Source organism: Sycon ciliatum, chromosome 2 (genome assembly GCF_964019385.1).
Source record: "Sycon ciliatum chromosome 2, ocSycCili1.1, whole genome shotgun sequence".
Taxonomy (NCBI): domain Eukaryota; kingdom Metazoa; phylum Porifera; class Calcarea; order Leucosolenida; family Sycettidae; genus Sycon; species Sycon ciliatum.
This window is the reverse complement of record NC_088644.1, coordinates 1126425-1150354: the sequence shown is the minus strand read 5'-3', so window position 1 is coordinate 1150354 and position 23930 is coordinate 1126425. Positions and strand designations below refer to the sequence as shown.

General features: G+C 46.9%; 2 protein-coding genes across 2 annotated transcripts in view; one reads left to right on the top strand and one right to left on the bottom strand.

The window, feature by feature from the left end:
* LOC135808188 (death-associated protein kinase 1-like) overlaps positions 1 to 10206 on the bottom strand; it is a 20125-nt gene extending 9919 nt beyond the window's left edge. The window contains exons 1-7 of the mRNA XM_065321342.1: positions 9869 to 10206; positions 5829 to 5945; positions 5434 to 5538; positions 4430 to 4528; positions 3108 to 3200; positions 2118 to 2213; positions 1870 to 1977 (exon numbers count right to left, since the gene is read on the bottom strand). Of these exons, the coding sequence (XP_065177414.1) occupies positions 1870 to 1977; positions 2118 to 2213; positions 3108 to 3200; positions 4430 to 4528; positions 5434 to 5538; positions 5829 to 5945; positions 9869 to 9907 (657 nt within the window). The 5' untranslated portion in view covers positions 9908 to 10206. The remainder of the gene's footprint in view (positions 1 to 1869; positions 1978 to 2117; positions 2214 to 3107; positions 3201 to 4429; positions 4529 to 5433; positions 5539 to 5828; positions 5946 to 9868) is intronic.
* A 1271-nt stretch (positions 10207 to 11477) lies between these two features.
* Positions 11478 to 22459, top strand: LOC135808187 (nucleolysin TIAR-like). The gene is made up of 14 exons (XM_065321340.1): positions 11478 to 11701; positions 11796 to 11892; positions 11994 to 12092; positions 12393 to 12447; positions 13589 to 13676; positions 14490 to 14565; positions 15011 to 15041; positions 15846 to 15911; positions 17042 to 17137; positions 17366 to 17450; positions 18271 to 18346; positions 18708 to 18752; positions 19622 to 19767; positions 20230 to 22459. The coding sequence occupies exons 1-14, from the start codon at positions 11649 to 11651 to the stop codon at positions 20384 to 20386; spliced, it is 1170 nt and encodes a 389-aa protein (XP_065177412.1). The 5' UTR covers positions 11478 to 11648; the 3' UTR covers positions 20387 to 22459.
* Positions 22460 to 23930: the final 1471 nt, after the last annotated feature.

Sequence of the window (23930 nt, the reverse complement as noted above, 5' to 3'; positions counted from 1 at the left end):
TACAGGTCAGACCTCGCTATAACGTAATCTCTGGGGGATGGGAGAAATTATGTTATAGCGAGGTTTATGTTATAGTGAGTTGGGCACACCAATATGCAATATGTATGTCAAAATGACACTCTTCACTTACTGAATACAACTGTACTGTTTTACATACAAGTATGATGATGACTAGCAAAGATGTGCACATGTGTACAGGCTTGTCAGCAAAGGGGCGACAAGAGCCATTGTAGTGCGTGTACTTGTACATGTGAGTCGTGATGTGACAAGATTAGAGCCTATAAAAAGTAATGGGAGTAGTAAAATACCGGTATTTTACTACTCCCTGCTTCCGAGGTGGACGCCTCAGTCTCGAATTCGTTGCGAGAAGGCATGCATGCCGTGTACATAGTCATTTTTATACGAGTTTTTACGTTATGCTGAGGTCTCCGTGCGCCCGGGACCCAGCAAACAGTGCGTTATAGCGAACATTACGCTATAGCGGATTATGTTATAGCGAGGAAATTTTGTACAGAAGTGATGCGGTTTCGGCAGGGACATTCACATTTGTACGTTATAGTGAGGTTTATGTTACAGCGGGGGTCGTTATAGCGAGGTCTGACCTGTACTCGTATTCCATGGTGCTGGCCGGTTATTTCCCACCAGATCTGCAGTACAAAGCGCCTGCAGCCCAGTGCTACATGTTCCAGTCGGTTAGTTCCCACCAGATCTGCAGCACAAGCGCCTGCAGCCCAGTGCTACAATGTAGCACTGGGCTGCAGTCATGTTGCAGTCGGTGATACATGTAGCACTGGGCTGCAGTCATGTTCCAGTCGGTGATACACCTAACAGTAGTGTCCGGTGTAGCACTCTGGAAGAATCCCCATCCATTGCATTCGCGTAATAAATTCCACAAACACACAGGGTTCCATTCAGTGGTCCACTCTATCGGGGTTCCATTCAGTGATCCACCATATCAGGGTTCCATTCAGTGGTCCACTATATCAGGGTTCCATTCAGGGGTTCACTGTATCGGGGTTCCAATTAAGGGTTCACTGTATCAGGATCCCAATCAGTAGTGGTTCACTGTCTGTATCAGGGTTCCAAAAAGGGGTTCGCTGGGTCCACTTGGGCTTCCATTGCAAACGATCGCATGTGTTTTTCACAAGTATCATTACCAGTACCCCAAAAATCCACCAGACCTGGAATGTATAAGAGAACGCACACACACACATACATGCACACACGCCCACACACATCACCATCACTGACACACGGCTCATGAACCAAAAAGAAGCCGATTCCCAGCAGCTCATTTCAAGTGCTGTAGCCATCAGGACGGTAACCAGTGTACAAGACTGGTGGCCAATAACCTGAGTCACAACACACGTACATGTACATCGTCATGTTGCTAAACGTGTCGTCAAGAGGCACATGTATTGCACAATATCAAACTGAACTGAACACTGCACTGAAGGACGCAGTGACCAGATTCATTACGCTTCACATTTCCACCATAAACACACAGTGATGAGTGGTATGCATGCATACGCACACATGCATGCACGCCAGCTCGCATTCGCGCATACACACACACACACGTACACGTACACACACACACACACACAAACACACAAACACACAGACACACATGTACACACACACCACACACACACACACACACACACACACACACACACACACACACACACACACACACACACACACACACACACACACACACACAAACACACAAACACACATGTACACACACACACACACACCACACACACACACACACACACACACACACACACACACACACACACACACACACACACACACACACACACATACACACACACACACACACAAACAATATGCACTCACCGTCGGACTGGTAGGCTTGGTGGGATCCATGTGCAGAGTTTCAGTCAACACGTGAACACACTCCGTTTGTTTCAATGTCACAGCTAAGTGTAAACACGTCAAGCCCGTCTAAACACAACACAAAACATAGACAAGCAAAACGACATCTAAATCAGCAAATCAGCCAGACAACTTACGGTGAGCAGAGGAACCCATAGTAAAGAACCACGGAGTACACTTCAAAATAATTAAAATACGAAGAACCTTACTGAGTTTAGCTTTTCCATGGGATACTTAGCATCCGACAAGGCCTGCAGTACTCCAGCATACCCACGAGACACAGCTGTGTGTAGTGCAAATGAACCCTGCACACATACACACACCACCAGACACAGCAGCAGCCACAGCAAGAGCAACAGCAACAGCCACAGCAGCAGCAGTGGCAGCAACAGCCGCAGCAAGAGATAGAGAGAGAGAGAGAGAGAGAGAGAGAGAGAGAGAGAGAGAGAGAGAGAGAGAGAGAGAGAGAGAGAGAGAGAGAGAGAGATAGAGAGAGAGAGATAGAGAGATAGAGAGATAGAGAGAGAGAGAGAGAGAGAGAGAGAGAGAGAGAGAGAGAGAGAGAGAGAGAGAGAGAGAGAGAGAGAGAGAGAGAGAGAGAGATAGATAGATAGAGAGAGAGAGAGAGAGAGAGAGAGAGAGAGAGAGAGAGAGAGAGACAGAGACAGAGAGAGACAGAGAGACAGAGAGAAAGGTAATACGTCAGACTCGGCTGCGGCAGGCTAAGAAGTACTCAGTGATTACCGCAGCACACATCCATACTTGACTTGCCACCATGAGAAACAAAACCACCTCAGAATAAGACTGGGATGCACATACTACGAAAGATATTCACAGAAAACTCCTGTGCTCCACGGCACAGGTAGAGTGGCACACAGCACTGGGGTATGCCATTCTGACACTGAACGTGAGCATTGTAGCTGCCATCGGTCTCCACTCCGTCTTGTCAAACGTGCAGTGCAGGCAGACTGCTGAGCAACTATCAATATCAAATTCAATACTCAAGTGAAGGTCCCTGGTTCGAATCCCGGTGGTGACAGTCAATTTTTTCTTCAGACTTTTCCTTTTCCGTTCCCCCAACTATTGAACAACTATCAATACCACAGTGAATTATCATAGCAATGCTATTGGCTTACTCAACACAGTACCGCGGACACTGCGGACACTGCAGATACTTCAGGTACTCTACATGTACCTACCTTCCACATAATGTCTGGCACTTCTTGAGCAAGTGCAGCCACAGCGGGTGTACGGTTGTCAAACACTGCGTCGTGGAGCGCCGTTCTACCAGACTGAGACACAAACACACGCATGCATATACTTGTACTGTCTTGCTCACTGCCAAAATCGGTCACGTGGGTCTCCCCGGGAGAGCGGAGAGAGACTCAAAAAGGAATCTTGGAAAGATGACTCAATTGGCTACTGAACCGCCCAAAGGCCAACACCCCTGAAATCCCCAAAACTCTGGGTAGACTTGAAAATGATCCCACTTACGGGCTCACCACACCTCAGTAAGTGGGTGAAGCCAAGGTGCAGAAAAAAGGATTGACGGCATCAGGGTATCCGTCCCGGGATCCAACTGCAGTTACCCCTGCCCCCAGTGAAGGTAATACTTGGTACTAGTGTAGGTTGCTAAATCAGAGTGGATCTGATCTAAGCTTCACTAGCACCATGATTACACAAGAGTTAATCTAGCCAGAAGCAGTCCATGGTTAACAGGTATGTATGTGAACCCTGAAACCAACACAGGTGGCAGGTACAACATTACACCTTCAAGCAGCCGAGCCAGTTGGCAACAGACCCAACACTGCCCGGCACAAGTGTACCCACCAACCGAACTAGCACACATGCACATACACATGCACACACACGCATGCACACACATGCACACATAGTAAAATTGTCAAGAGTACACAATCAAGAGTGTAAAGCTCGTCTGGACTCATTTGTTTTATTGCATCATTCTCGGTGAAAGTCTGATCAAGTGTGTAGGAATTCCGCGCTTGTCTTATACATGTCACGTGGTATTAGTTCATGGACGTAAAGATCTACGTGTACCGTCCGTTGTTCTGCTTTGATTACCATAACTACAATGTACGCGTTCTTTGCATTATTGGTCTCCGACTATGCATGGTGGCATCAGTGAGCCAAAAGGCCGCAAAAGACTGATGTGATTAAAAAAAGGTTCGCCCCGGGCCAAGGAATCGCCAAGTTGCACGGTCATGGCCATGCAATCTTGGACTTCATCGACAGTCTCTACTCTCTACACTACAATGAACTTCTCGTCGCAGTGAACACATTCCACATGGTCATGTCACGTTGAAACACGACCTCCAGTTGGACTGATTCGCAACAGGAGGCAGCCATCGACTGTTTGACGTGCGACTTCAAAAATAATACTTTAATATATAAGTAAGCAGTCCAGCAGCGATATTCAATGCAGACTGCAGCAGCAAGTGCCGATATGGGTGGCGATGGGTTGGGTGTGCGTGTAGTGACCACATGCGGTTACCATGGTTACCTTGTTCAAAGCAGCGCGGTCCGTCTGTCGTGACTTCAACAGTAGGTCGATGCAGGCAACATGGTTGAACTGTGCGGCCACGTGCAGTGGTGTCTCGTCCTACATACAATGTAGAGACAACAACAACAGACAATTACAATGGGATTCATGCACCATTTTTCCGCCATTAGGCTATGCCGGGACAAGTCTACTACCACCGCACAGAGTGTGATCCCAGCTCTGCATAAAAGGTCATGAACTGTGTAGTATGGTTATACACTCGAACGTCTCTGATCCGGACGCCTTGGGACCGGACACTGCCCGTATCTCAGACTTAAACGTATTTCAGGACAGCTCATCCACCATCTACCATAGTTTTTGAAGAAGTTTACTTGGCACGTATCGCACGTGTTATTAAAGGATAAAATCTATTGAAGAAACTGTGTGGATTACACAGGCTGGCAGTGAAAAATAAGCACTTGCACTTTGGAAAAAAGTTCATAACACAACCCCCAAAATCGAAGCATTTTACCATAGGAACTTAAGCTGAAGGTGCCCAGTAGAGAGACGTGCACGTACCTGAGGCGTCCGGATAAGAGACGTTTGAGTGTACCACAAAATTTACTAGAGCTGGTCGTATTGGCCAGATATTAGACAACTTGCCCGACAAAAAAAGATGCATACCTCCCATTCTACCACCTACCACCTGAACAAGTCTATCCAGAGATTCTTACACAAACACATCATAATTATTTGGAAGTAGAGGGGAATGGAAAAGGAAAAGTTTGAAGAAAAATTGACTGTCACCACCAGGAATCGCTTGGGGCCAGCGATGCCCTGACCACTGAGCTATGGTGTAGCTGTATTCCCAGCAGAGACGGTTCAACATTTTCTTCAGACTTCGAAACTCACACTTCCATTAATGTGTATACTATGATCACAGCTCCCAGGCAAAGACCAAAATAGCATGGTCATTGGTGGGTGGGAGCAATAATTCACATACAGTGCTGAGCAAGCAAGCTTACCAAACGAGTGCGAAGGTTGACGTCGACATGCGGCTGCTTGAGCAGGAATTCCACCACCCTGGCAAAGTTGTACCGGCACGCAATGTGCAGTGGACCGCCTTGACTCTACACAGGAAAAGACAGCCAGCGACAACAAGGCGATACAGGTGTGAGAGGGAAGTGGATGAGCAGGACCGACGGAAGCAGTCTTTGATTGGTCCAGCCATACCCTAGTCAAGTTTCATACAGTTTGTGTATGATATGGAGGGTATATACATGACCTCCTCAACAGTAACACACATGTCGGCGGCCTAAAGGTTGGTTCAGCCATGGCCTGACCAAGCGGACCGGTTCCGCCGGGCCTGATGAGTACTAGTACACATGATGTTATCACTCTTACAGTCTTACAGTCTTACCTCGTTCACCCTGCAGTTGACCAAGTACTGTCCAGTGCGTAGTCGTGGATAGCTAGCGATACCATCCTGGATCAGCTCCAGGCGATTGCGAAGCACCCAGTCAATGAACTGACCGACCTGAGTGGAGAGAACACACATAATCATGTACATACGCACATACACACACACATGCACAGATACACACACACACACACACACACAATCTGGTTCAATGTGGAGCTCTTCCACAAATGATCTAGGAAACTACACATACATACAAGCACAAGCAGCAACACTAGAGCCACGCAGTGCAGTCAGGGAGAGTTCAGCAACAGCAACCATCAAAAAGAAGGCATAAAGCAACAGCATGGTAATTTACAACTCCCTGGTCTTCAGTACTCAAATCACTGGCAAGCAATGCTTGCAGTGCATAGTCCGGCACAATGGCACCCGGGATAATTTAGTGGCTGAAAAGGCAAAGAAATAACTAGTGTTGAGCAAGCACATGTCACAGTGCTTTGAGCTGAGAGATATACAAGGCCAGTCTAGCTGAACTGGAAAGCAGTGCGGCTGAAAAGGTACTTCCCCAGCGAATACCCGCATGGATCAAATCATCCCCATGTTGACAGGGCTGAAAAGATAAGTTAGTTAGATAATTAAGAGCGCCATCAGATACCACTTAGCACATGCCATGATTATTATGATGAGTTGCCTATTGTACTTGAAGAGAGAAGGAGAGATGAAGAGAGCCGCTTCTCTGTGACACAGGACCAGGCGTGGACAAGAAGTTTAAGAGCTAGTGAAATGGATGCCACTGTATGATAAGGGGACATGCTGTAGTAGTGTACTTGCACTTGAAGTAAGGCAGGCACACACTGTGGACATTCATATTCATATGAGTTCTTTCTAATGTCCAGACACAACTGCACAACGGTACATTGAAGTGCAGGATCATGAAATCCTTGCCTTGGAAGGGCATCAAGAGTATACACTGACACACCACACCACAGACACACCACACCACAGACACACCACACCACAGACACACCACACCACAGACACACCACACCACAGACACAGTGCTGCTAACTGCCCAATCTAAGGACTAGACTGCAAGTACAGCAGAGCTTCTTCCCCCAAACTAGGGTGCCTCAGACTCGACCGGGACTCCAAACTACACTGCATCCATATTGGATACTGTACTAGTATTTGCTGGCTGTTCCAGTGTTCCATCATGGCAATATTTCCTTCTCAACAACTATCTACAGATAATCATCATTTCATGGGTTGCTCTGGTTGCTTGTACTTCACTGGACGAGAAAGCTGGTTGTTGCAATCTTCGAGTCCTAATGCTTGTGGCAGAGAGGTTGACGTTTGAAGTTTTTCTCGCGTTAGACCTACAGTCCATTCGTAAAAAAGAAAGAAAAGATGAGCGCTGTCTCTGGCGAGCTCCCGTATTTGGTGATTTACGGTGATTTTATCGTACACAGTGCAGTGTCGCGAAATTTGAAACCTGGAAAAGGTTCCAAAATACGTACCTCAACTGGGGTTCGAACTGCACAGTGCACTGTTGCAAGTGGAGTGAAACGGCCTGGTATTTCATGGTTTTTCCCAATTCAGTGCTTTTGGGGCACAACCTGGCTGAAATCCTATTCTTGCTATGGCTTGCTTTTCAGAGATATAGACTTCAGAAACATAATTGGAAGAGCATTCCATGGGGATTGCAAGAAAAAATTGTGAAAACTCAAAATTTGACCCATTTATGGCCAAAAGCTAGGACATCATCTTTTCCTGAGTGGACTGCAAACCTTTGTTTTTTATTCATTTCTGTTTCTTTCATTCTCGAACGCAAGTGAACTAAAACTACCCAACTGCCATTCTCTCTTCTTTCTGATTATTTTCTCAACAAATCTCCTTCCCTGTAACACAAAAACACATTCGCTGCCTTGTCATTGAGCATCTGTGCTCGTTTGGATTGGAGAATTCAAATAAAATATACAAACAAACAAATAAACATGTTGGTCTGCGTGATGCGTCCAGCTAGCAGCGTCATCGGTTAGCACCGACTCAGTGTCGTGCTGCGAAATGTCCCAACACTGTCTCACTACTCGCTGTCAGGTGTGTGTGCGCATGTGTGTGTATGTGCATGTGTGTGTATGCGCATGTGTGTGTATGTGCATGTGTGTGTATGTATGTATGTGTGTGTGTATGTATACGCGTGTGTGTGTGCGCATGTGTACGTGTGTATATGTGGGTGGGTGTGCGCGCATGTGTGTGTATGTGTGTGCGCACGTGTGTGTGTGTGTGTGTGTGTGTGTGTGTGTGTGTGTGTGTGTGTGTGTGTGTGTGTACGTGTGTACGTGTGTACTAATATGTGCACATCTGCCTGTTCAAGATCTGGTGTAGATTGGTGTAGCGTGGTGCAGAACACTGCTTCTTCTACAATTAGATTTGGCTTGCCATCTTAGTTCGTAAATCACTAAATTATTTGATTCCTGGTGCATTTGTCCATGCATCCTAAGCAGAGATCCTCTTCCATGACCGCCTGATCTACAGTACTTGGTGGAACACATTCACTGGATCCTGACATCAGAAGCAATTTGCAGTGCAATATACGAACGAGGCATTGCACGTCACTGGCCAACACTGTTGTGCATGTACTGGTGCTTGACTCAATGTGTCAGAAAGAAAACAAAGAATTACAAGCGGGCACATACATTGTACACCAGCCTGTTTCATACAGCTACGAAGTACATGTACCAGTTACTAGCACCACCTCTGTTTTGTCACTTCAAGAACTACATGCGCGTGCGCATGTGTGTGTGTGTGTGTGTGTGTGTGTGTGTGTGTGTGTGTGTGTGTGTTTGTGTGTGTGCACGCGCCTGTGTGCACGTGTGTTTTCCGATTCGCAGTGCAGGTCCCGTCCGTATTGTGTTGCATATTGTCCACACGGTCATGACCGTTTTGAGATGCAACTGAACAGATATATACCGGAGTCACACTGAGGTACTAGCATGGTCGGCGTCTGGCTGGTGATCGTGAAGTTCATCTGGCACGCAAGAGCTGTAAGTAACAGAGTTACAATTCGCAAACTGCATTGCAGCATAATATTATGCCTCTCGATCGTCTGGTTTATTTAGGGGCAGGTGGTGTCGTCGATGGGCGTGTGCCGAGGCATAGGAATGGTATCTGCCAGTCGGTATTGTTATGAGCAAGGCAAGCGATTGGGATTGATAGCTGGCAAAGCTTGTCAAAGTGACCAGTTTCATCTTCTCGCCGGTTGCACTAAACTGGCGTAGAACATCCAGTAACTTAGCAGCAAACTGGGTAAAGATGGTTCTGACTGCGAACGTGTCATTTCCGGTTTCAAAGGTGTCAGTTCTATTTGGAAGTCCTCTGGAGCTCATAGTCCGCAACAAAATCCTGTCATTGAGGCTGAAATGTCGAGTATACAAGGCTGTTGTCCTGCCCGCTCTTCTGTATGTAGCAAAGGCTTGGACCACGAAGCACCCATTTTCGTTTTGCCGAACAAATTCCACCACGAGTGTATGCGGTGTACCCACGACTAAACCATGGCTCAGCAGTAAGAAGAGTGCGGCTCGATATCATCAGACCTTGCTAAGACCCTGGAAGTCAACACCACCCCTGCACTCTATCAACAGCGTTCGCAATGGCTTGGACATCGGGCCTTCATCAAGGGCAGCCGCCTCCTGAAGTTTTGTCCGTCGGGGAGTTTCCAGGCCCATACTCTTGTTAGAATCTAGACAACAGTTGGAGAGAGGAGGGATGCTAGGACATGGGTGCATGTGGCATCGGACCAGATCTTTGGATGCACGAACCATCACGTCAAGTCTGCAACCAGCGCGTGCGCATGCGTGTTTGTGTCCATGTGAGTGCATGTGTATGTGTGTCTGTGCGCGTGTGTGTGTGTGTGGGGGGGGGGGGATGTTTCTTCAACATTAATTTTTTAGTTACTGATACATGTCCATAAAATAACTACCAAAACTATGATCCCATGGTTACAATAATTATGGTGTAAAGCAATGTGAAGCTTCACATACCTTTTGCTCGTCAGTACTATTTTCCTGGAATGCTGGCATGATGTACCGCAGTCCCTTATGCACCAGTCACGGAGGTGATGGCTAAGGTCAGGTGTCATTCATTGTTTTTCAAAATCAATAATACTAATGCGGGTACAACTCAAAGGGAACTACGCACTTTCTTCCAGTACAGATAGGGTGGCATATCAAACCAGCGGGGGCGCTGGGTTTAGCCTTGGGCTACAAGCAAAATAACAAAAACTAATGATTGAAGAAGGCCCGGTAACTACAGGAAAACACACAAAAGGAAACCGAAGCCCAAAATGAGCTCGGAGCAGGTTTCCAACTAATTACAGTACTTGGTAGACTCTCCCAGTACTAGTCTTGTAGTTGTACGTCTGCATGCCATGCATGCAGTGCACCAGTACTACTACAAACAGTTTGTACAGTACACATGGTACACGCGTGCATGCACTGATCTACGTACAAAACTCGAAAGTCTGCTCGATCTCCCGATATCCATGCATGCACCGCGTACCGGCCGGCTAGAAAATGAAGAGTTCGAAGAGTGCACGTGGTGCACAGCCAAAACCAGTGCTGCATTCAAAATCGATGTGTCCTTTGGTCTGTATCCAGTGATATCGATAGGCCTACAAAAGGCTACATCATGTACCGGTAGATCTACGGTGCGTAGATCTACATGTAGATCCACATCGATGCATCATGCCAACATCACACAAACTCCCTGTCGACGCGACGTCGTACACCATGGTACACGGTACAGTACAAATATCACGTGCGCATGCAGCACCGCCTCAGAGACTCCAGATCCGAGGTCGAGAGGCTGAGCATCCGATAAATCCTGTCATTTCAAAAACTGAAAAACTCACGGTCTGAAAATGATGCATGCACTGTACTAGTACTGAGCATAGAAAAGCCAGTTCAGTTGTTGCTGTTTTGTAGTGCCACGACTCACGAGTGCACGTGTCGCCGCCGATCGAGCACTGCAAAGGCCATGAAGACGGCGAAGACCTACATTACAGTACATAACTTCGGGGAAATGCACTCTTGCCCTTGCAGCGTCACGGTTGTAGCCGCAAGTTTTATTTTCTTGTCTCACTTGGAGACAAACCGTCGTCCCTGGACCCTGGCCTAGGGTTTTGACTTGTCTGTACTCTTGGTTGTACTACTAGTTCTAGTTTAGTAGCTGCATCAGGAGTCGGGGGTTATGGACTCTCCTTGCATGTCTTGTAACCAACGAACTCTTGATACCATGTGTACAAGTGCATTCAAAAGGTGAGAAGTTCAGGACAGAAGTCTTGCCGAAAACCAAAGGTCGAAAGGTAGATCTACAAGAGTAGTAATTACTTCCCATTCTCAAGCAATTTCGACTGACTGTTTGTTGTCGTTCGTACCGGTATTATTGATTGTAATGATGATGATGATGCCTTGATGATAATGATGATGATGATGATGGGTATTGTGTGATCTGATGTCGAGTGATGATAGTCAACAGCGGAACTCAGAACTGCGAAATGTCAGGTTCACAAGCGAGCAACACGATCTCCCCAGCCTCGTGACGCCAAGGAGACTTTGCGTTCAAGACACGCATGCGTAATCTCTGTTGGTCCAGTCAGCTGTCGTCTTGCTGGCTGTGTAGTGCGAATCCAAGATCTTCGTATGGTTGTCGAAACTCTCCTAGCTCTCAGCCTTCGTCTTTCTCTTTCTCAGTTGTAGTTAGTTTTAGTGCTGGCGCCGGAATAGAATATTAACCTTCTTTACCGCGGCCACGAAATCAGACATGTCTGCCGCTATGCAGCCCGAAGATAGAGAAGAGGAGAAAGCCTGCGTCCTGTAAGTTTTCATCATTACTTCTCTTGGGATTCCGAAATATGGGTGGGTGAGTTGGCTTGTGCGTGCGTCCGTCCTTTCATATAAACTGACTTAGGTACGTCGGCAACTTAGACCGAAGAGCAAATGAGGAGACTGTGAAGGAGATATTCAATGTTGTTGGTACGATCCGTAGATGCAATCTCATATCCGAGGTAAGATGTGTATCGCTCGAGGCTGTTGAGTCGTGTTTATAACTTACAAGTGGTTTCAATCATTCCGTGTTCGTGTCGCTTTTATTCAATTAATTGCACAGCACCAAGGAACTGATCCTTATTGTTTCGTTGAGTTCGACAATCATGAGACAGCTCTAGATGCCTTGACCAAGATGAATGGCAAGAAATTGTTCTCTAAGGTAAGGTCAAGTCGTACTCGGACTCCGTTTTTCCGACTTGTAATTATTTGAACCGGCGCCTGGATGTTCAGATTGGGTGGCGTCCCGAGTTCTCTCTTCGATGTCCATGCACTCGTGTCATCTAGCTTTATTGCCAACTGACTGTGTTGTTTCTTGTTTACCGAATTGGCTCGCTGTCTCAACATCCCACTATTATTGGTCTCTGTCCGGTTTGTGTACTGTTCGTATGGATTTTGTACTGATCGCCGTTTTGGGTGTTTTGGTGTGCACTTTGGTACGACGTTTTCGTGTGGCTTGCAGTGTATTCGCGTCAGCTGGGCTACTACTCAAGGGGCAGCTAAGAAGGACACTTCAGGTAAACAGCTGTGCGATTCAAGTCCTTATTGCCGGCTAATGGTAGCAGTTGATTTCCACACACTCGGTCCGCCTCCGGAACTTTGGATCGCTTCAATGGGTTTGCTTGAGTAGCATTTGCGAGAGGGTACATGTTATCAGTTCTGCCCCTATCGTCGATCGAATGCGACAGCTTATTATTGGTTATGTCGAGGATAACAACATAACAAGAGAAAGCAGATGTTCGAGCCCAAGCCAAGGACGTGCCGAGCATCGAGCAAGTCACTCGACAGACCAAATAAAAAATAGCTTCAGTCATCAAGGTGTAACGTTACATAGAGTGCAGTGGGGCGCTTTCACCCTGTTGCCCGTTGATCCGAAACCGCTAGTCTAAAGTAAACTGCCAAGCTAAGCTCCTGCCTGCCGCGTTTAGTGGGGTTTCCCCTGCTCGTACTTGTAGTCCTTTTGAGTTTTGGCAGGTCATGTCTATTGGAGTGGCACGGCTGTGCCCGCAGCTTCTTATGACCTATGGCCAGCATTGGTGATTGACATTGGTGTGGTTTAGAAATCTGGGCGTTGGAGCGGTTGGGCAGTGTGTGTAGCACACAGTCTGTACTTTTTGGTTGCTTGTCTCATGTGTTATCATGAGATGGGTCGCTGTGTGTTTGCATGTGCGTCTGGTAACTGGGGTGGGTTTGCCAGGAACTACAACGGTTCCGCTACAGTTACTTTGATGTGAGGTGTCCAGCAGATGTCAAAGCCTGCTATGGTTGGATGTAGCGTCTTCTAAAGCATTATACTATGAACGTGTGTTTGTGTCCGTGTGATATGAAGCCAGTGACAGTGAATATGCGGATGTAGTAACAAAAGAGCCTCCTGTGTCGAAGCGCTTTTTTACTATGAAGACCGTCTGTGCATATCCTTTTTTGGAATGATTGACGATAAGAATATTAGCGCACGGGATACATATCAATGTCCACGATTCATGCACTCTGCAAAATGGCCTTTGCTGTGCTTCCTTTCTTCTATGTCTGATGAAGTATTGTGTTGTGGTACATGTACTTCATGGTTGCCGTCTTGTTTGGGCACTTCATTGTTTGTCGGCGACCTATGTCTGATGAAGTATTGTGTTGTTGTACTTGTGCTTGTTTCTATCTTGTTAGGGCACTATCATGTTTTTGTCGGCGACCTATCACCTGATGTGAACGCTGACATGCTCCGCACCTCTTTCTCGGAATTCGGTGAAGTTACGTAAGTTCCCGAAAGTATGCTACTCTGCACACAGGGTACTGGCACGGTGTGCTGCCCACCTTGCATGGCCATGAACTAGGTAATCAGCTGGAGCATTGCATCATTATTGATCTGGTGCAGTCTTCAGCTTCCAAGCGAGCTTTTTTCTGTGAGACTTTGGATAGTTTTTGTGCGTGATGCCAGTATAATGCCCGGTGCCGGTGTACACACCCAGTGTGTCAACACTCTTGTCCCATTTTTCTAGCCCGCCTTCGTGTAAACGTCCATGGGCAACAGCACGGGCACAGTGCAGTATGTGCACAGCTCGACGCAAATGTACGGTACTAGTAATGAGGGTCTAAACCGGGGCATTGCCCCGTACGGTTAGAATGGTCACAAGACCGAGACTCTACCGACCGGTTTATGGTTGTAGTCAGAAGCAGTTGCCCATACAGTGCGTCCTCGCCTTGTTCACGCTGTCACCGTGAAAACATGTTACCTATCAGGCAAAACTTGCGTGTACTGTACTCTTAACTTACAGTGCACCGTGCTAACCGTATACATACAGAAATACAGTGTGATGTGAAAATACAGTCGATTTATCCGAAATATCGCCCGGGCTCAAATTGACGCCCACGTTTGGACCTTTTTACGGTGTGCAATGAAAGCAGCTCATCGCACATGGCACCCATGTCATGGCCATAGCTTGAAGATCAATGTTGCACATTCTTGTGGGATTGTGCACTCTTGCCAAAAATATTACTCTTTACATGTTCCATGCAGTCCACAATCTCTAATACTGTTTTATTTTATTTTGCTTTCGATTGTTGCCAGTGACTCTCGGGTCGTTTGCGATGCATCGAACGGCAAGTCGAGGGGTTTCGGCTTTGTGTCCTTTCCAACGAAGCAGGTACAGTTCTGTGTGTGTGTATGTGTGTGGACGCAAGTCTTTAGACCTGAGTGAGGTGTTCTTGACTGTTTTACTGTGTGCGACTCAGTGAAAGTTGACTAAAATCATCCCTGCATTACTTGTTATGGCCACAAGGCATACTTTTGTACCAGCCTGTACCTGCACTGTGTGCATCTTTGTAGCATCCTTCCTAGTGCGTCCCAAGCTTGAATACCGATCGCGTTTGGATTTTGCTTTTCAATACATGGGTGGCAGCATTTTTAACTTTACAGGGGGGGGGGTGCTTTTTTACCCTGCAGTATGTTATATCTAGGGCATTTGATACTGAACTTACTGCGCGTGTATCTCAGACTATGAACACTCTTGTGGGACATCCGATTTCTGTTTCATTTCAATGTCCTTTTCTGAGGAGTTGTTCTTTGTATGCTGTGTGTTGCTCGTGTAGGAAGCCCAAGCTGCTATCGACCGTATGAATGGTGAGTTTTTTTCGTTTTGCGCATCTCTCTCTGTCTCACACACACACTATCCGTATGATCGAGAGTACATAACCCCAAGAGTGTGCAACTGCCTGCACAACCTCTATGCTGTGCTGCGACGGCAGAACTTCACATCACGTGACATGGTTCAAAAGATTATGCTGGCAAACAGTGCAAAGTGATCACAAGAGAGTTGTACCCAAAGCTAGGCTGCGTAGAACCCAGTATCTATCATGCACAGAGTGCACATAATGTGTACGGGTTCATCACGTGATGTGAAGTTCTGCCGTCGCAGACCCCATAGCTGGAGTTGCACACTCTTGGGTTATGTACTCTTGGTATGATCAAGAGTGCATAAACAAGAGTATGCAACTGTGGTTATGGGACAGTGCGCGGCGCGCTACCTTCATTACGTAACTTGCCTCCATCACACTCTGAACGCATGCACTCAAACCCAAAATTTCTCGTACGAGCCATTCATTTTTGCTCAAATTGTTTCATTACCTACGGAATCTCTAAATTTTGGCGCATGAACTCCAGTTCATTTCAAACCAGAGGGAAAGTGTGGTGTTTTGTTTTTCCGCAGTGCGCGGACTGCAGCTGAATGCAGTGCGCAATGCATCTGGCCCATAGAAAAGAGATACCAGTTGCATACTCTTGTTTATGGACTCTTGGTATGATGCATGCTTCTTGTTCTAGTCCCGTTTCTGTTTGCACTGTCTTGTTACTAAATACTGAAGTAATAGGTAAGGACTGCACTCTGAGCAGTGTGCTGGTTCTGTTGTTATTTGCTGTATCCTCCAGGTCAAGTCATAGGTCAGCGTCCGGTCCGCACTAACTGGGCAACTAGGAGAATAAATCAGCGTGATGGTACGTTAGCGAGATCTCTATCACCTGCGCATATTACTGAGATGGTTGATTCACAGTGAAGTCTTTACCACCTGTCCTTGAGAACCACTACAACCTGAAGCAAGGGGTGTTATCCAGTCAAAAGAGCCTAGATAAGGCAGCCACCTGTACACGAGGCCTCATTTGGACAGTCCCTTGTCATGAGAGCTTAGATAGGTTTCACTGTACACACGTCTTTTGTGGTGCGTTCAAGAGTATTAGGCCTTTCCGTGTTGATTTTGTTGTCTGTGGAAAGTAGTTGGGCGGATACACCATTCCCAAAGCACTGCAAAGAACCGAACCAGTTCAGTCCTTTGCAGTGCTTTGGGGATGGGTGTGTCCACCCAACTACTTTCTAGCGATAAAGTTGCAAGATGCCTCAAAGTTTGTTATCTGCAAGTCCTTTATACTTGTACTTGCGTAGGAATCAAAAACATTGTGACTTGTTCTACTTACGTTGCTATGCTCAAGAAATGTTTTGACTCGGTGGAACGAAACACTTAGACATTGATTGGACATGCTTCTTCCATGTTGGTTCAACCGTCACATCAACAGTCCGTAACCCCAAGAGGGTGCAACTCTGTACATGCGGATCCGCGCGGCGGAATTCCAACATTACGTCAAAGATGACGTACATGTTCGTTGCGCTAGTACTACTCTCTGGTTCCAAGCACCGCGGAATGCGGAGTTTGGTCTTCTGTGCCTCAGCGGCATGACGTAATGTTGGAAATCCCCCGCCGGGCAGAGGGCCTACAGCAGCCAGAGCCCAGATGCACACTCTTGGGGTTATGGACTCTTGGTCACATGACGATGATGATGTCAGCCTTCTTTGTTCCTCTGTCCACATGCCATGATCACTTTTTACACATTTATTTTTGTGACAAATATGTGAAACCACTCCATACGTGTACTGGGACGTGCTATCCGTTGTCCTCAAGACAATGCCCCATATCTACTTAAGTGAGAATGTGTATTAGCTGGAGTCCTGTTCCACTCTAATAATACTCTTGACATGTTGCATTGGCTAGTGTAGAATGTCTTCTAAATCAGAAGATAGTCTGTTCAATTGTCTAACGTTTTTTTTTACTTTCTTTGTGTATTGTTCACTGCAGTGGGTGGCAAAGTTTTGAATTTCGAAGAGGTATCGCAGCAGTCCTCGCCATACAACCTCACCGTCTACATCGGTAATCTCGTTAGTGGTGTAACAGGTGAGTTGTTGAACCAATGGATTTGTGTCTTGTGTTTGTGGTTTGTAACCCAAAGCAACACGATGATCACTGCCTACCTTGTGGTCACGCAATAGAGTTTTACTCACTGTCCTATGCCTGCGTGCTGTCATTATATTACGGCGGTTTCTTTCCTGAGGTTCCGCTCGCCGTTTCAGACTTTCTTGATTCCAGTTGACCGGTTTGCTGTTGTTCTTTGTGTTTGCTCAGAGGATATGATTAGAAATTTGTTCAGTTCGTATGGTCCCATAATGGAGATCCGGTTCTTCCCAGAAAAGGGCTACTCGTTCGTCAAGTACGTGATAGATGTGTTTAGTTTCGCTGCATGGAAATTTAGACTCCATTGTGTCTGCTGCGTTGCGTGCAATTATTATCTCAATGCCTACAGTCCATTCAGAAAAAGATGATATCCTAGCTTTTGGCCATAAATGGGTCAAATTTTGAGTTTTCGTCACAATATTTTTGGCAATCCCCCATGGAATGTGCTTCCAATTGTGTTTTTGAAGTCCATTTCTCCAAAAGCAAGCCATAACAAGAATTGTATTTCGGCCAGGTTTTGCCCCCAAAGCACTGAATTGGGGAAAAGCCATGAAAAGCCAACCCGTGCACTCCACTTGCAGAACAGTACATTTGCGGTTCAAACCCCAGTTGAGGTACCTTTTTTGGCCCCTTTTTCAATTTTGGAATCTCGAGGCACTGGCAAAATCGCCAAACACGGGAGCTCTCCAGGGCCAGCGCTCATCTTTTTCTGAATGGACTGTAGTGGCCCTAAGCCCTTGTTCCTAGGCCTTTTCTTGCAAACACGTGCATTTCAAGCCGCACATGTGTCCAAACAATTGAAGTCCAACTCATATTTTAGCCCAGTGTGCTACTAATAACAGTTAACATTACACATTAGTAGGCAAGCTTGAGTTACTTGTACTACATCTTAACATGATTGTACTATCCTTCCGTACGCGCAGGTTGGGGTTTGTAAATGCCTTGATGACTATCAAATTACACAACAATAAACCTGCACTGCGTAGCATTGGACAGTTGTGAATATTGGGCATAGTCCAGTACATATACCCGTAAGTGACGTTTGCCATCATTTGCTGTCATTGGCTGTATGATAGATATGCATCACATGAACAAGCTGCCATGGCCATCTGTGGCATGAACGGCTCTCAAGTCAGTGGCACTTCGATCAAGGTGAGTGCAGTGTGTACTGTGTGTACGGTCACCATGCTGCTGATGATGATGATTGTGGCTGGCCCAAAGGCTCGACCTGTGTTTGTCCTGGGTACACTGCACCTATTTGTGCATGTGCTGGAAGGCCATATTACTTGTAACCTACTGCTTTGTCTATAGGGAATTGCCGTGACCTTTCTTTCTCTGATTTAGCTGAACCCAAGCACATGTAATTCTGGGGCAAGCCATTCTGTTGGTCTGTATTTGTGGATCCCCCCTGTATTGCATAGACTACGCGTCCTCAAACGCCAGATATGTGTGTGAATATTATCATAATACTAAAGGCCAACCGTACACTGTGTGTTTGCTTCCTTGCGTGCAGTGCTCCTGGGGAAAGGAGCCTTCAGAGGCAGCAATTCTTCTCCAGGTAAGAGTCTGAACTGGATCAACTGGTCCAATAGTGGTCGAGTATCTCTATCCTGCCTGCTTCACTTTAAGTTGCGCACCACTTTGTGTGACTCACTAGACCATGGTTTCAAATTTGATTATACAGTAGGCATATTCTATGCAACAACCCTGGCTTACATGCTGTCGGCCTTTCAGTGTGAGTGCTTTCTGTCACAAGCACTGCCTCGTCCGTAAACCAGCCTATGCCTGGGGCACCGTTGCCTATGACCTAGGAATGATTCATGCGGCGGCCACTATGGAGCTGTGCAGTTCACACACTCTCTGATCCTCCCCCTAGCATCGTCACAGGAAGGCAGCTGCGATTGCTCTGCCGATCGGCCTCGTCAGCCTATGGGGAACTATGTTTATACTGCAGACACGAGTATAGGGCATCGGCAGTCAATCCTGGCAACAACAGTGATAGGCGTCACACTCGTGTTCACAGACCACCTCGTGCTGGCTGCATACAATGAGATCCAAAACAGTGTGATGATGCTTTAGGACGGCTTGCATCGGATTGTCTACATATCTACCTGGGAGTGGGCCATAGGCGAAGGTCATCACGAATGGGGCGAAATGCAGCGACCCAGCTGGCTGGAATATCTAGAATGGCTTGGTCCTACATGTGCGTACAATACCCCGTCAGCCTTGTCGATAACAACCTTGGATAGAACGACCAAACGCGCTTCTGACCAGGTGACCGTTTTACTGCATACGGTCAACCTCACGAGTAACGACACTTCTCTCATGCAGGATCGAGGGTCATTATTCCCAAGCTGTACTGTACATGCCCCGATGCGTTTGTATTTAGCTGTACTTTGTGTGTGTGTGTCATTTCACTGTCTGCAGCAACAGCAGTACTTCCACTACTACTACAATCAGTACTTGAACCCATCCAACCCAATGGTGAATATGCAGTACGGCCTTTATCAAGCAGGTGCTGCTGCTCTGCCGTCTGCAGCCGCTGGTGCTGCAGCTGCTGGTCCTCCGTATGGGTAAGTGCCTCCAGTACTGTCGGTCGACGAAGAACTGGGGTGGGGGTCAGCCTCCTAGCCTAGACCGTTCTTATTTTCATGTATTACAGTCTATGCACAGTTGAGTCACTGTGTATACATTGGTATGCTGTGCTTGATGAAATTCTAGCCTGGTCGTTCTTTGGCGTCTTACAGTACTGTACATGTATACTCACACAGCGGTTGTAACTGCCAAACTCTGTTTGTGTTGTATGTGTATGGGGGTTAGTGAGCCACACATGCTCTTCGAGGTCACTTGCACGGTCATTCAATTGCGACTTGCTCCATTCTCCATGATTGGTTCTTGACAAATCCTGGATTAGTACGGTGCCTTGTTGAAAAGAGATTTGAGCAAATCTACTGCTCGACTTCAACTCAGTTGTAATCCAGTGCTAGTGTCACGTGTGTCAAGTATAGAGTTTGTGTGTGCTTCTTTGTCTGCAGCATGCTGCCCATGTCTCCTAGCTATCCAGCACAGGGTGCTAATGGAATGACGTTCCCGGCAGCGCAGGCACCAGCCCAGCAGTACAGCAACGCCCCTGGCAACGGTATTGTACCCACTGCGGCCGTCGCTGTTGCCCGCGGTATGGCTCATCACTAATGACTTAGTGCCTCTCTCTCTTTCAGTCTTCTCCTATGCCGCCATGTCCTGTGCCATTGTAGGAATTGTCTACTGGTTGAGAAATGTCCCCGACTTGAATTTGTCAACGTCTCCCCAAGTAGCCAGCTATCCATTTTGGAAGTACTGTTGACTGCTGCATCGATGTGTTGCTACCTATCTATCAGCTTGTGTGATGATGCTAGATTGCTGTTCGAATAGCCCCAATGTACATAGGTTTGCCGTCCGTCACCGTGTGCCATCAACGCCTGCTCCTGGAATAATAGCTTTGATGAGCTATATGGATACACGGTGCGGCTTGAAGGACAACTCCCCTCCGTTATTGTATCATAGTCATCATTGTCATCATCAATATCAAACTTGACCTGCACGCCCGCCACGTTGTTAGCGTTTGACCTGTCACCGATAGTGAGTCGGGACACAATCCTACAACCGGTCAGCCTGAGCCAGTGAGCAACAGCCTTCACTTTCTCTCTCCGTTACCAGCTCTCACACTTGTCATCACCCTTGTCTACTGCACAGTGTTGTTGTTGTCGTCATCGTTCTTGTATCTTCTTTCCTAGTAGTTTTCTTCACCAGTAATATCAGGTAGCCACGGGCTTCCTGCCGCAGTGATTGTCGTTGAGTCACATGTGTCGCTCCGGACTGCAGGTGGCAATTACAATTACAGCTGTCAACTTTCTACCTGCCTCTCTTGGCTACTCGTCTATTTCCAATTTGTACCCGCTGTGTCTTCCAGCACCGAGCTCTGCCACCGATTTGTCAACACTGTGCAGAGCGATAGCAGTAATGCTGTAGTTCATCCCAGCGCCAATCAGCGTGCTGGTGTCCGTGCAGTTCTGCAAGTATTTGTGGCGTCCTGCAACGGCTCTTCTCCTTTGTGTCTTCCCTCCTGCAAACTAGCTTGCATATATGTTCTTCTTAGGAAACGACTAAACCTACTTAAAATTTACTTTTTAAATTCGAATTGTCCTCAGCGGAGCCACGGTGGCATACTAGGTGACCACCTGCTTGAAGCTGGGGCGCTGCGCAAGCCTGTCATTTGCTGAAAATAGTCAGCATGACAATAATTTTAACCCCTTGCGCTTCTCTTCCGTTTGCCCAAGATCTCGAGAGAACAAAACTGTTGCAAACGGATTTCTATTTAGCGCCGCTGCTGCCGCCTGGCTGGTGTTTTGCCTGCCGCGACGGCGCGCTTGGCTGTACCAATTTGTTCTCCCTCTCGTTGAGCTGCTATGCTATCATCGGGACTGCAGATGCGCGTATGCGTCCATTGCTGCCGCTATTGTTGATCATGTGCCTGTGCTTTACGGCATGGATGTATATGCGTGTGTGTGTGTGTGCTCTTTCAAGCACTCTGTACGTTTGTACATATTGCCCTCTAGGTTTTCCGTTAGTACCAACATCATGCTTGGCATGCCGCTCTGTGTACAGTTGCTAGAGCAGCATTACAGGGAAAGGCCAGTACCATCGGTCTCGCTCACCACCATCATTCCGTTTGCTGTACATTAGCTTTGGCGCTGTGGCCAGCAGCCGCTACTGCACTAACAATACGCTGCCCCCATTTGGTATCCCCGTTCCATTTTTGCTTGCGTTATTTCACATTTCTTGCACACTAATTTGTAGTTTTGCCAGGATTTCTAGCTCAGTCCTATGACGAATGCGGGCGGCGCGGCCAGCTGATTTTGCCGCATCGTCGTCGTATTGCGTCGTTCTCCATCTCTAGGTCACCTTGTTTTCCTTTACATTTTCTTATCTTGACTTTGTAGTGCTTTCTCTTCTTGCGCATATTGTACATAATCATCATCATCATCATCTTCTAGTCTTGCCATTTGTCCAGTTTTTCTCATACTTTCTCTAGTGCTTCTAGTAGTTTTTTCCTTGCTGCACCCCTAGCCCCTGTTTCTACTGCACTCCTTTCTCCAGTTGCAGTGTGCAGTTGTGTTTCAATGCTGGTTTGGTTTAGCTTTGCAGTGCAGCGTAGTGTAGTTTGTGTGTAGGTGTATGCGTGTGCAGTGTTCAATGTTACTCGAAACAAATGTTATTCAATGTTTATACCTGCCTTTTTGGGTTGTTATCGCCGAGCACCAGTGTGTGTTTCTCTGTCGGTGTGTGTGCGTGCTTGTCTGTAGTATTATGGCCGATTGTCGCGTACGGGAAAGTCGTCGCGCGCTGGCTTTCCCGTACGCGAAATAGGCTCAGATCTTTCTTTTTCGCGACGAGACACGTTTCCCGTACACAAAATGAAGTATAAATCGGCCTTTAGGAATCATTATAAACGCCTGGCTTCCAATGACGAATGTTGTTTTGTTCGTGTGTTTGCATATTTGAAAAACCCTACACACCATTCTCAAATCAAGTGGTCTCCTGTCCCCGGGGAAAATTACGATTCCGCGGCGCGGCCGCGTTTTTTGCGATTTTTTAAAAGGCCGTGTTTTCCGCGATTTTCCCGCGATTTTTTTTACTTTTCTGTTGCACTACACGTACACACAGTGCACTGTTCGGTCAGCAACGTCTCATCCGGTGGCGGCTTTGTACTCAAATATGACGAGCGCTTACACCAGAGACTTGTAACTGATTGATTTCACTACGTACTCACTGAAAATTGCCTCATATCAACTGCAAGCTTGCCGCCGCGAGATGATATCAATAATATTCACCGCATATTTACCGCAAATTCACCCCAAATTATGCCGCGTTTTTTGCGTTTTTTTCCCGCAATTTTCCCCGGGGACAGGGTCTCTTCGCTGCAAATTACTCCTAGTAATTTCTCAATCAAATTTTTGGCCAGGAGCCATCATCACTGATCCATCAGGATCCTGAAGAAAATTTGATGAGATTATTGCATGCAATCATTTGCAGCGAAAAGACCACTTGATTTGAGAAAGGTGTGTGTAGGGTTTTTCATGTAATGAAGTGGCTGCAATGGAGCTTGCGCACATTAAGGAATGTTTGCTTATTGCCGCATTGACAATACAGTCAACCTACCCTTATAATCACAACCCCTATAACCACTGATAACCAAGAGTATATAACCCCCCCCCAGAGTGTGCAACTCCTGATAACCTTTCTATGGGGTACGCCGACGGCGAAAACTCACATCACGTGGTGCAGTGTCGCAGTTGTACGTTTCCAGCACGTTTTAGCGAGCAGCGGAGTACTAAAAAAGCACTCTCTGACAGAAACTCGCTGCGTGTATGCAAATCCCCAGCATGATCACGGGCAGATTTTCGAATTGCGCGCTCGCTATCCTACATTTGTACGTTGTACAAAGGTATTTGAGACACGCTATAACGATATTACCGAGTATATAACCTACCAAGAGTGTGCAACTCTGCATATGGGGTCTCCGACGGCGAAAACTCACATCACGTGTCTCAGATACGTTCGGGCTACGTATCCAGGAGTTGATCCTTGCAGGAAGGGCTTGGAGAAAACGTCATGTCTCGTAACATGGCCAAACCACATCAACTTAGGCTGGGCTATCATTGGAAACTGGGCTCTTATTTTTTTTTCAATTGTCAAC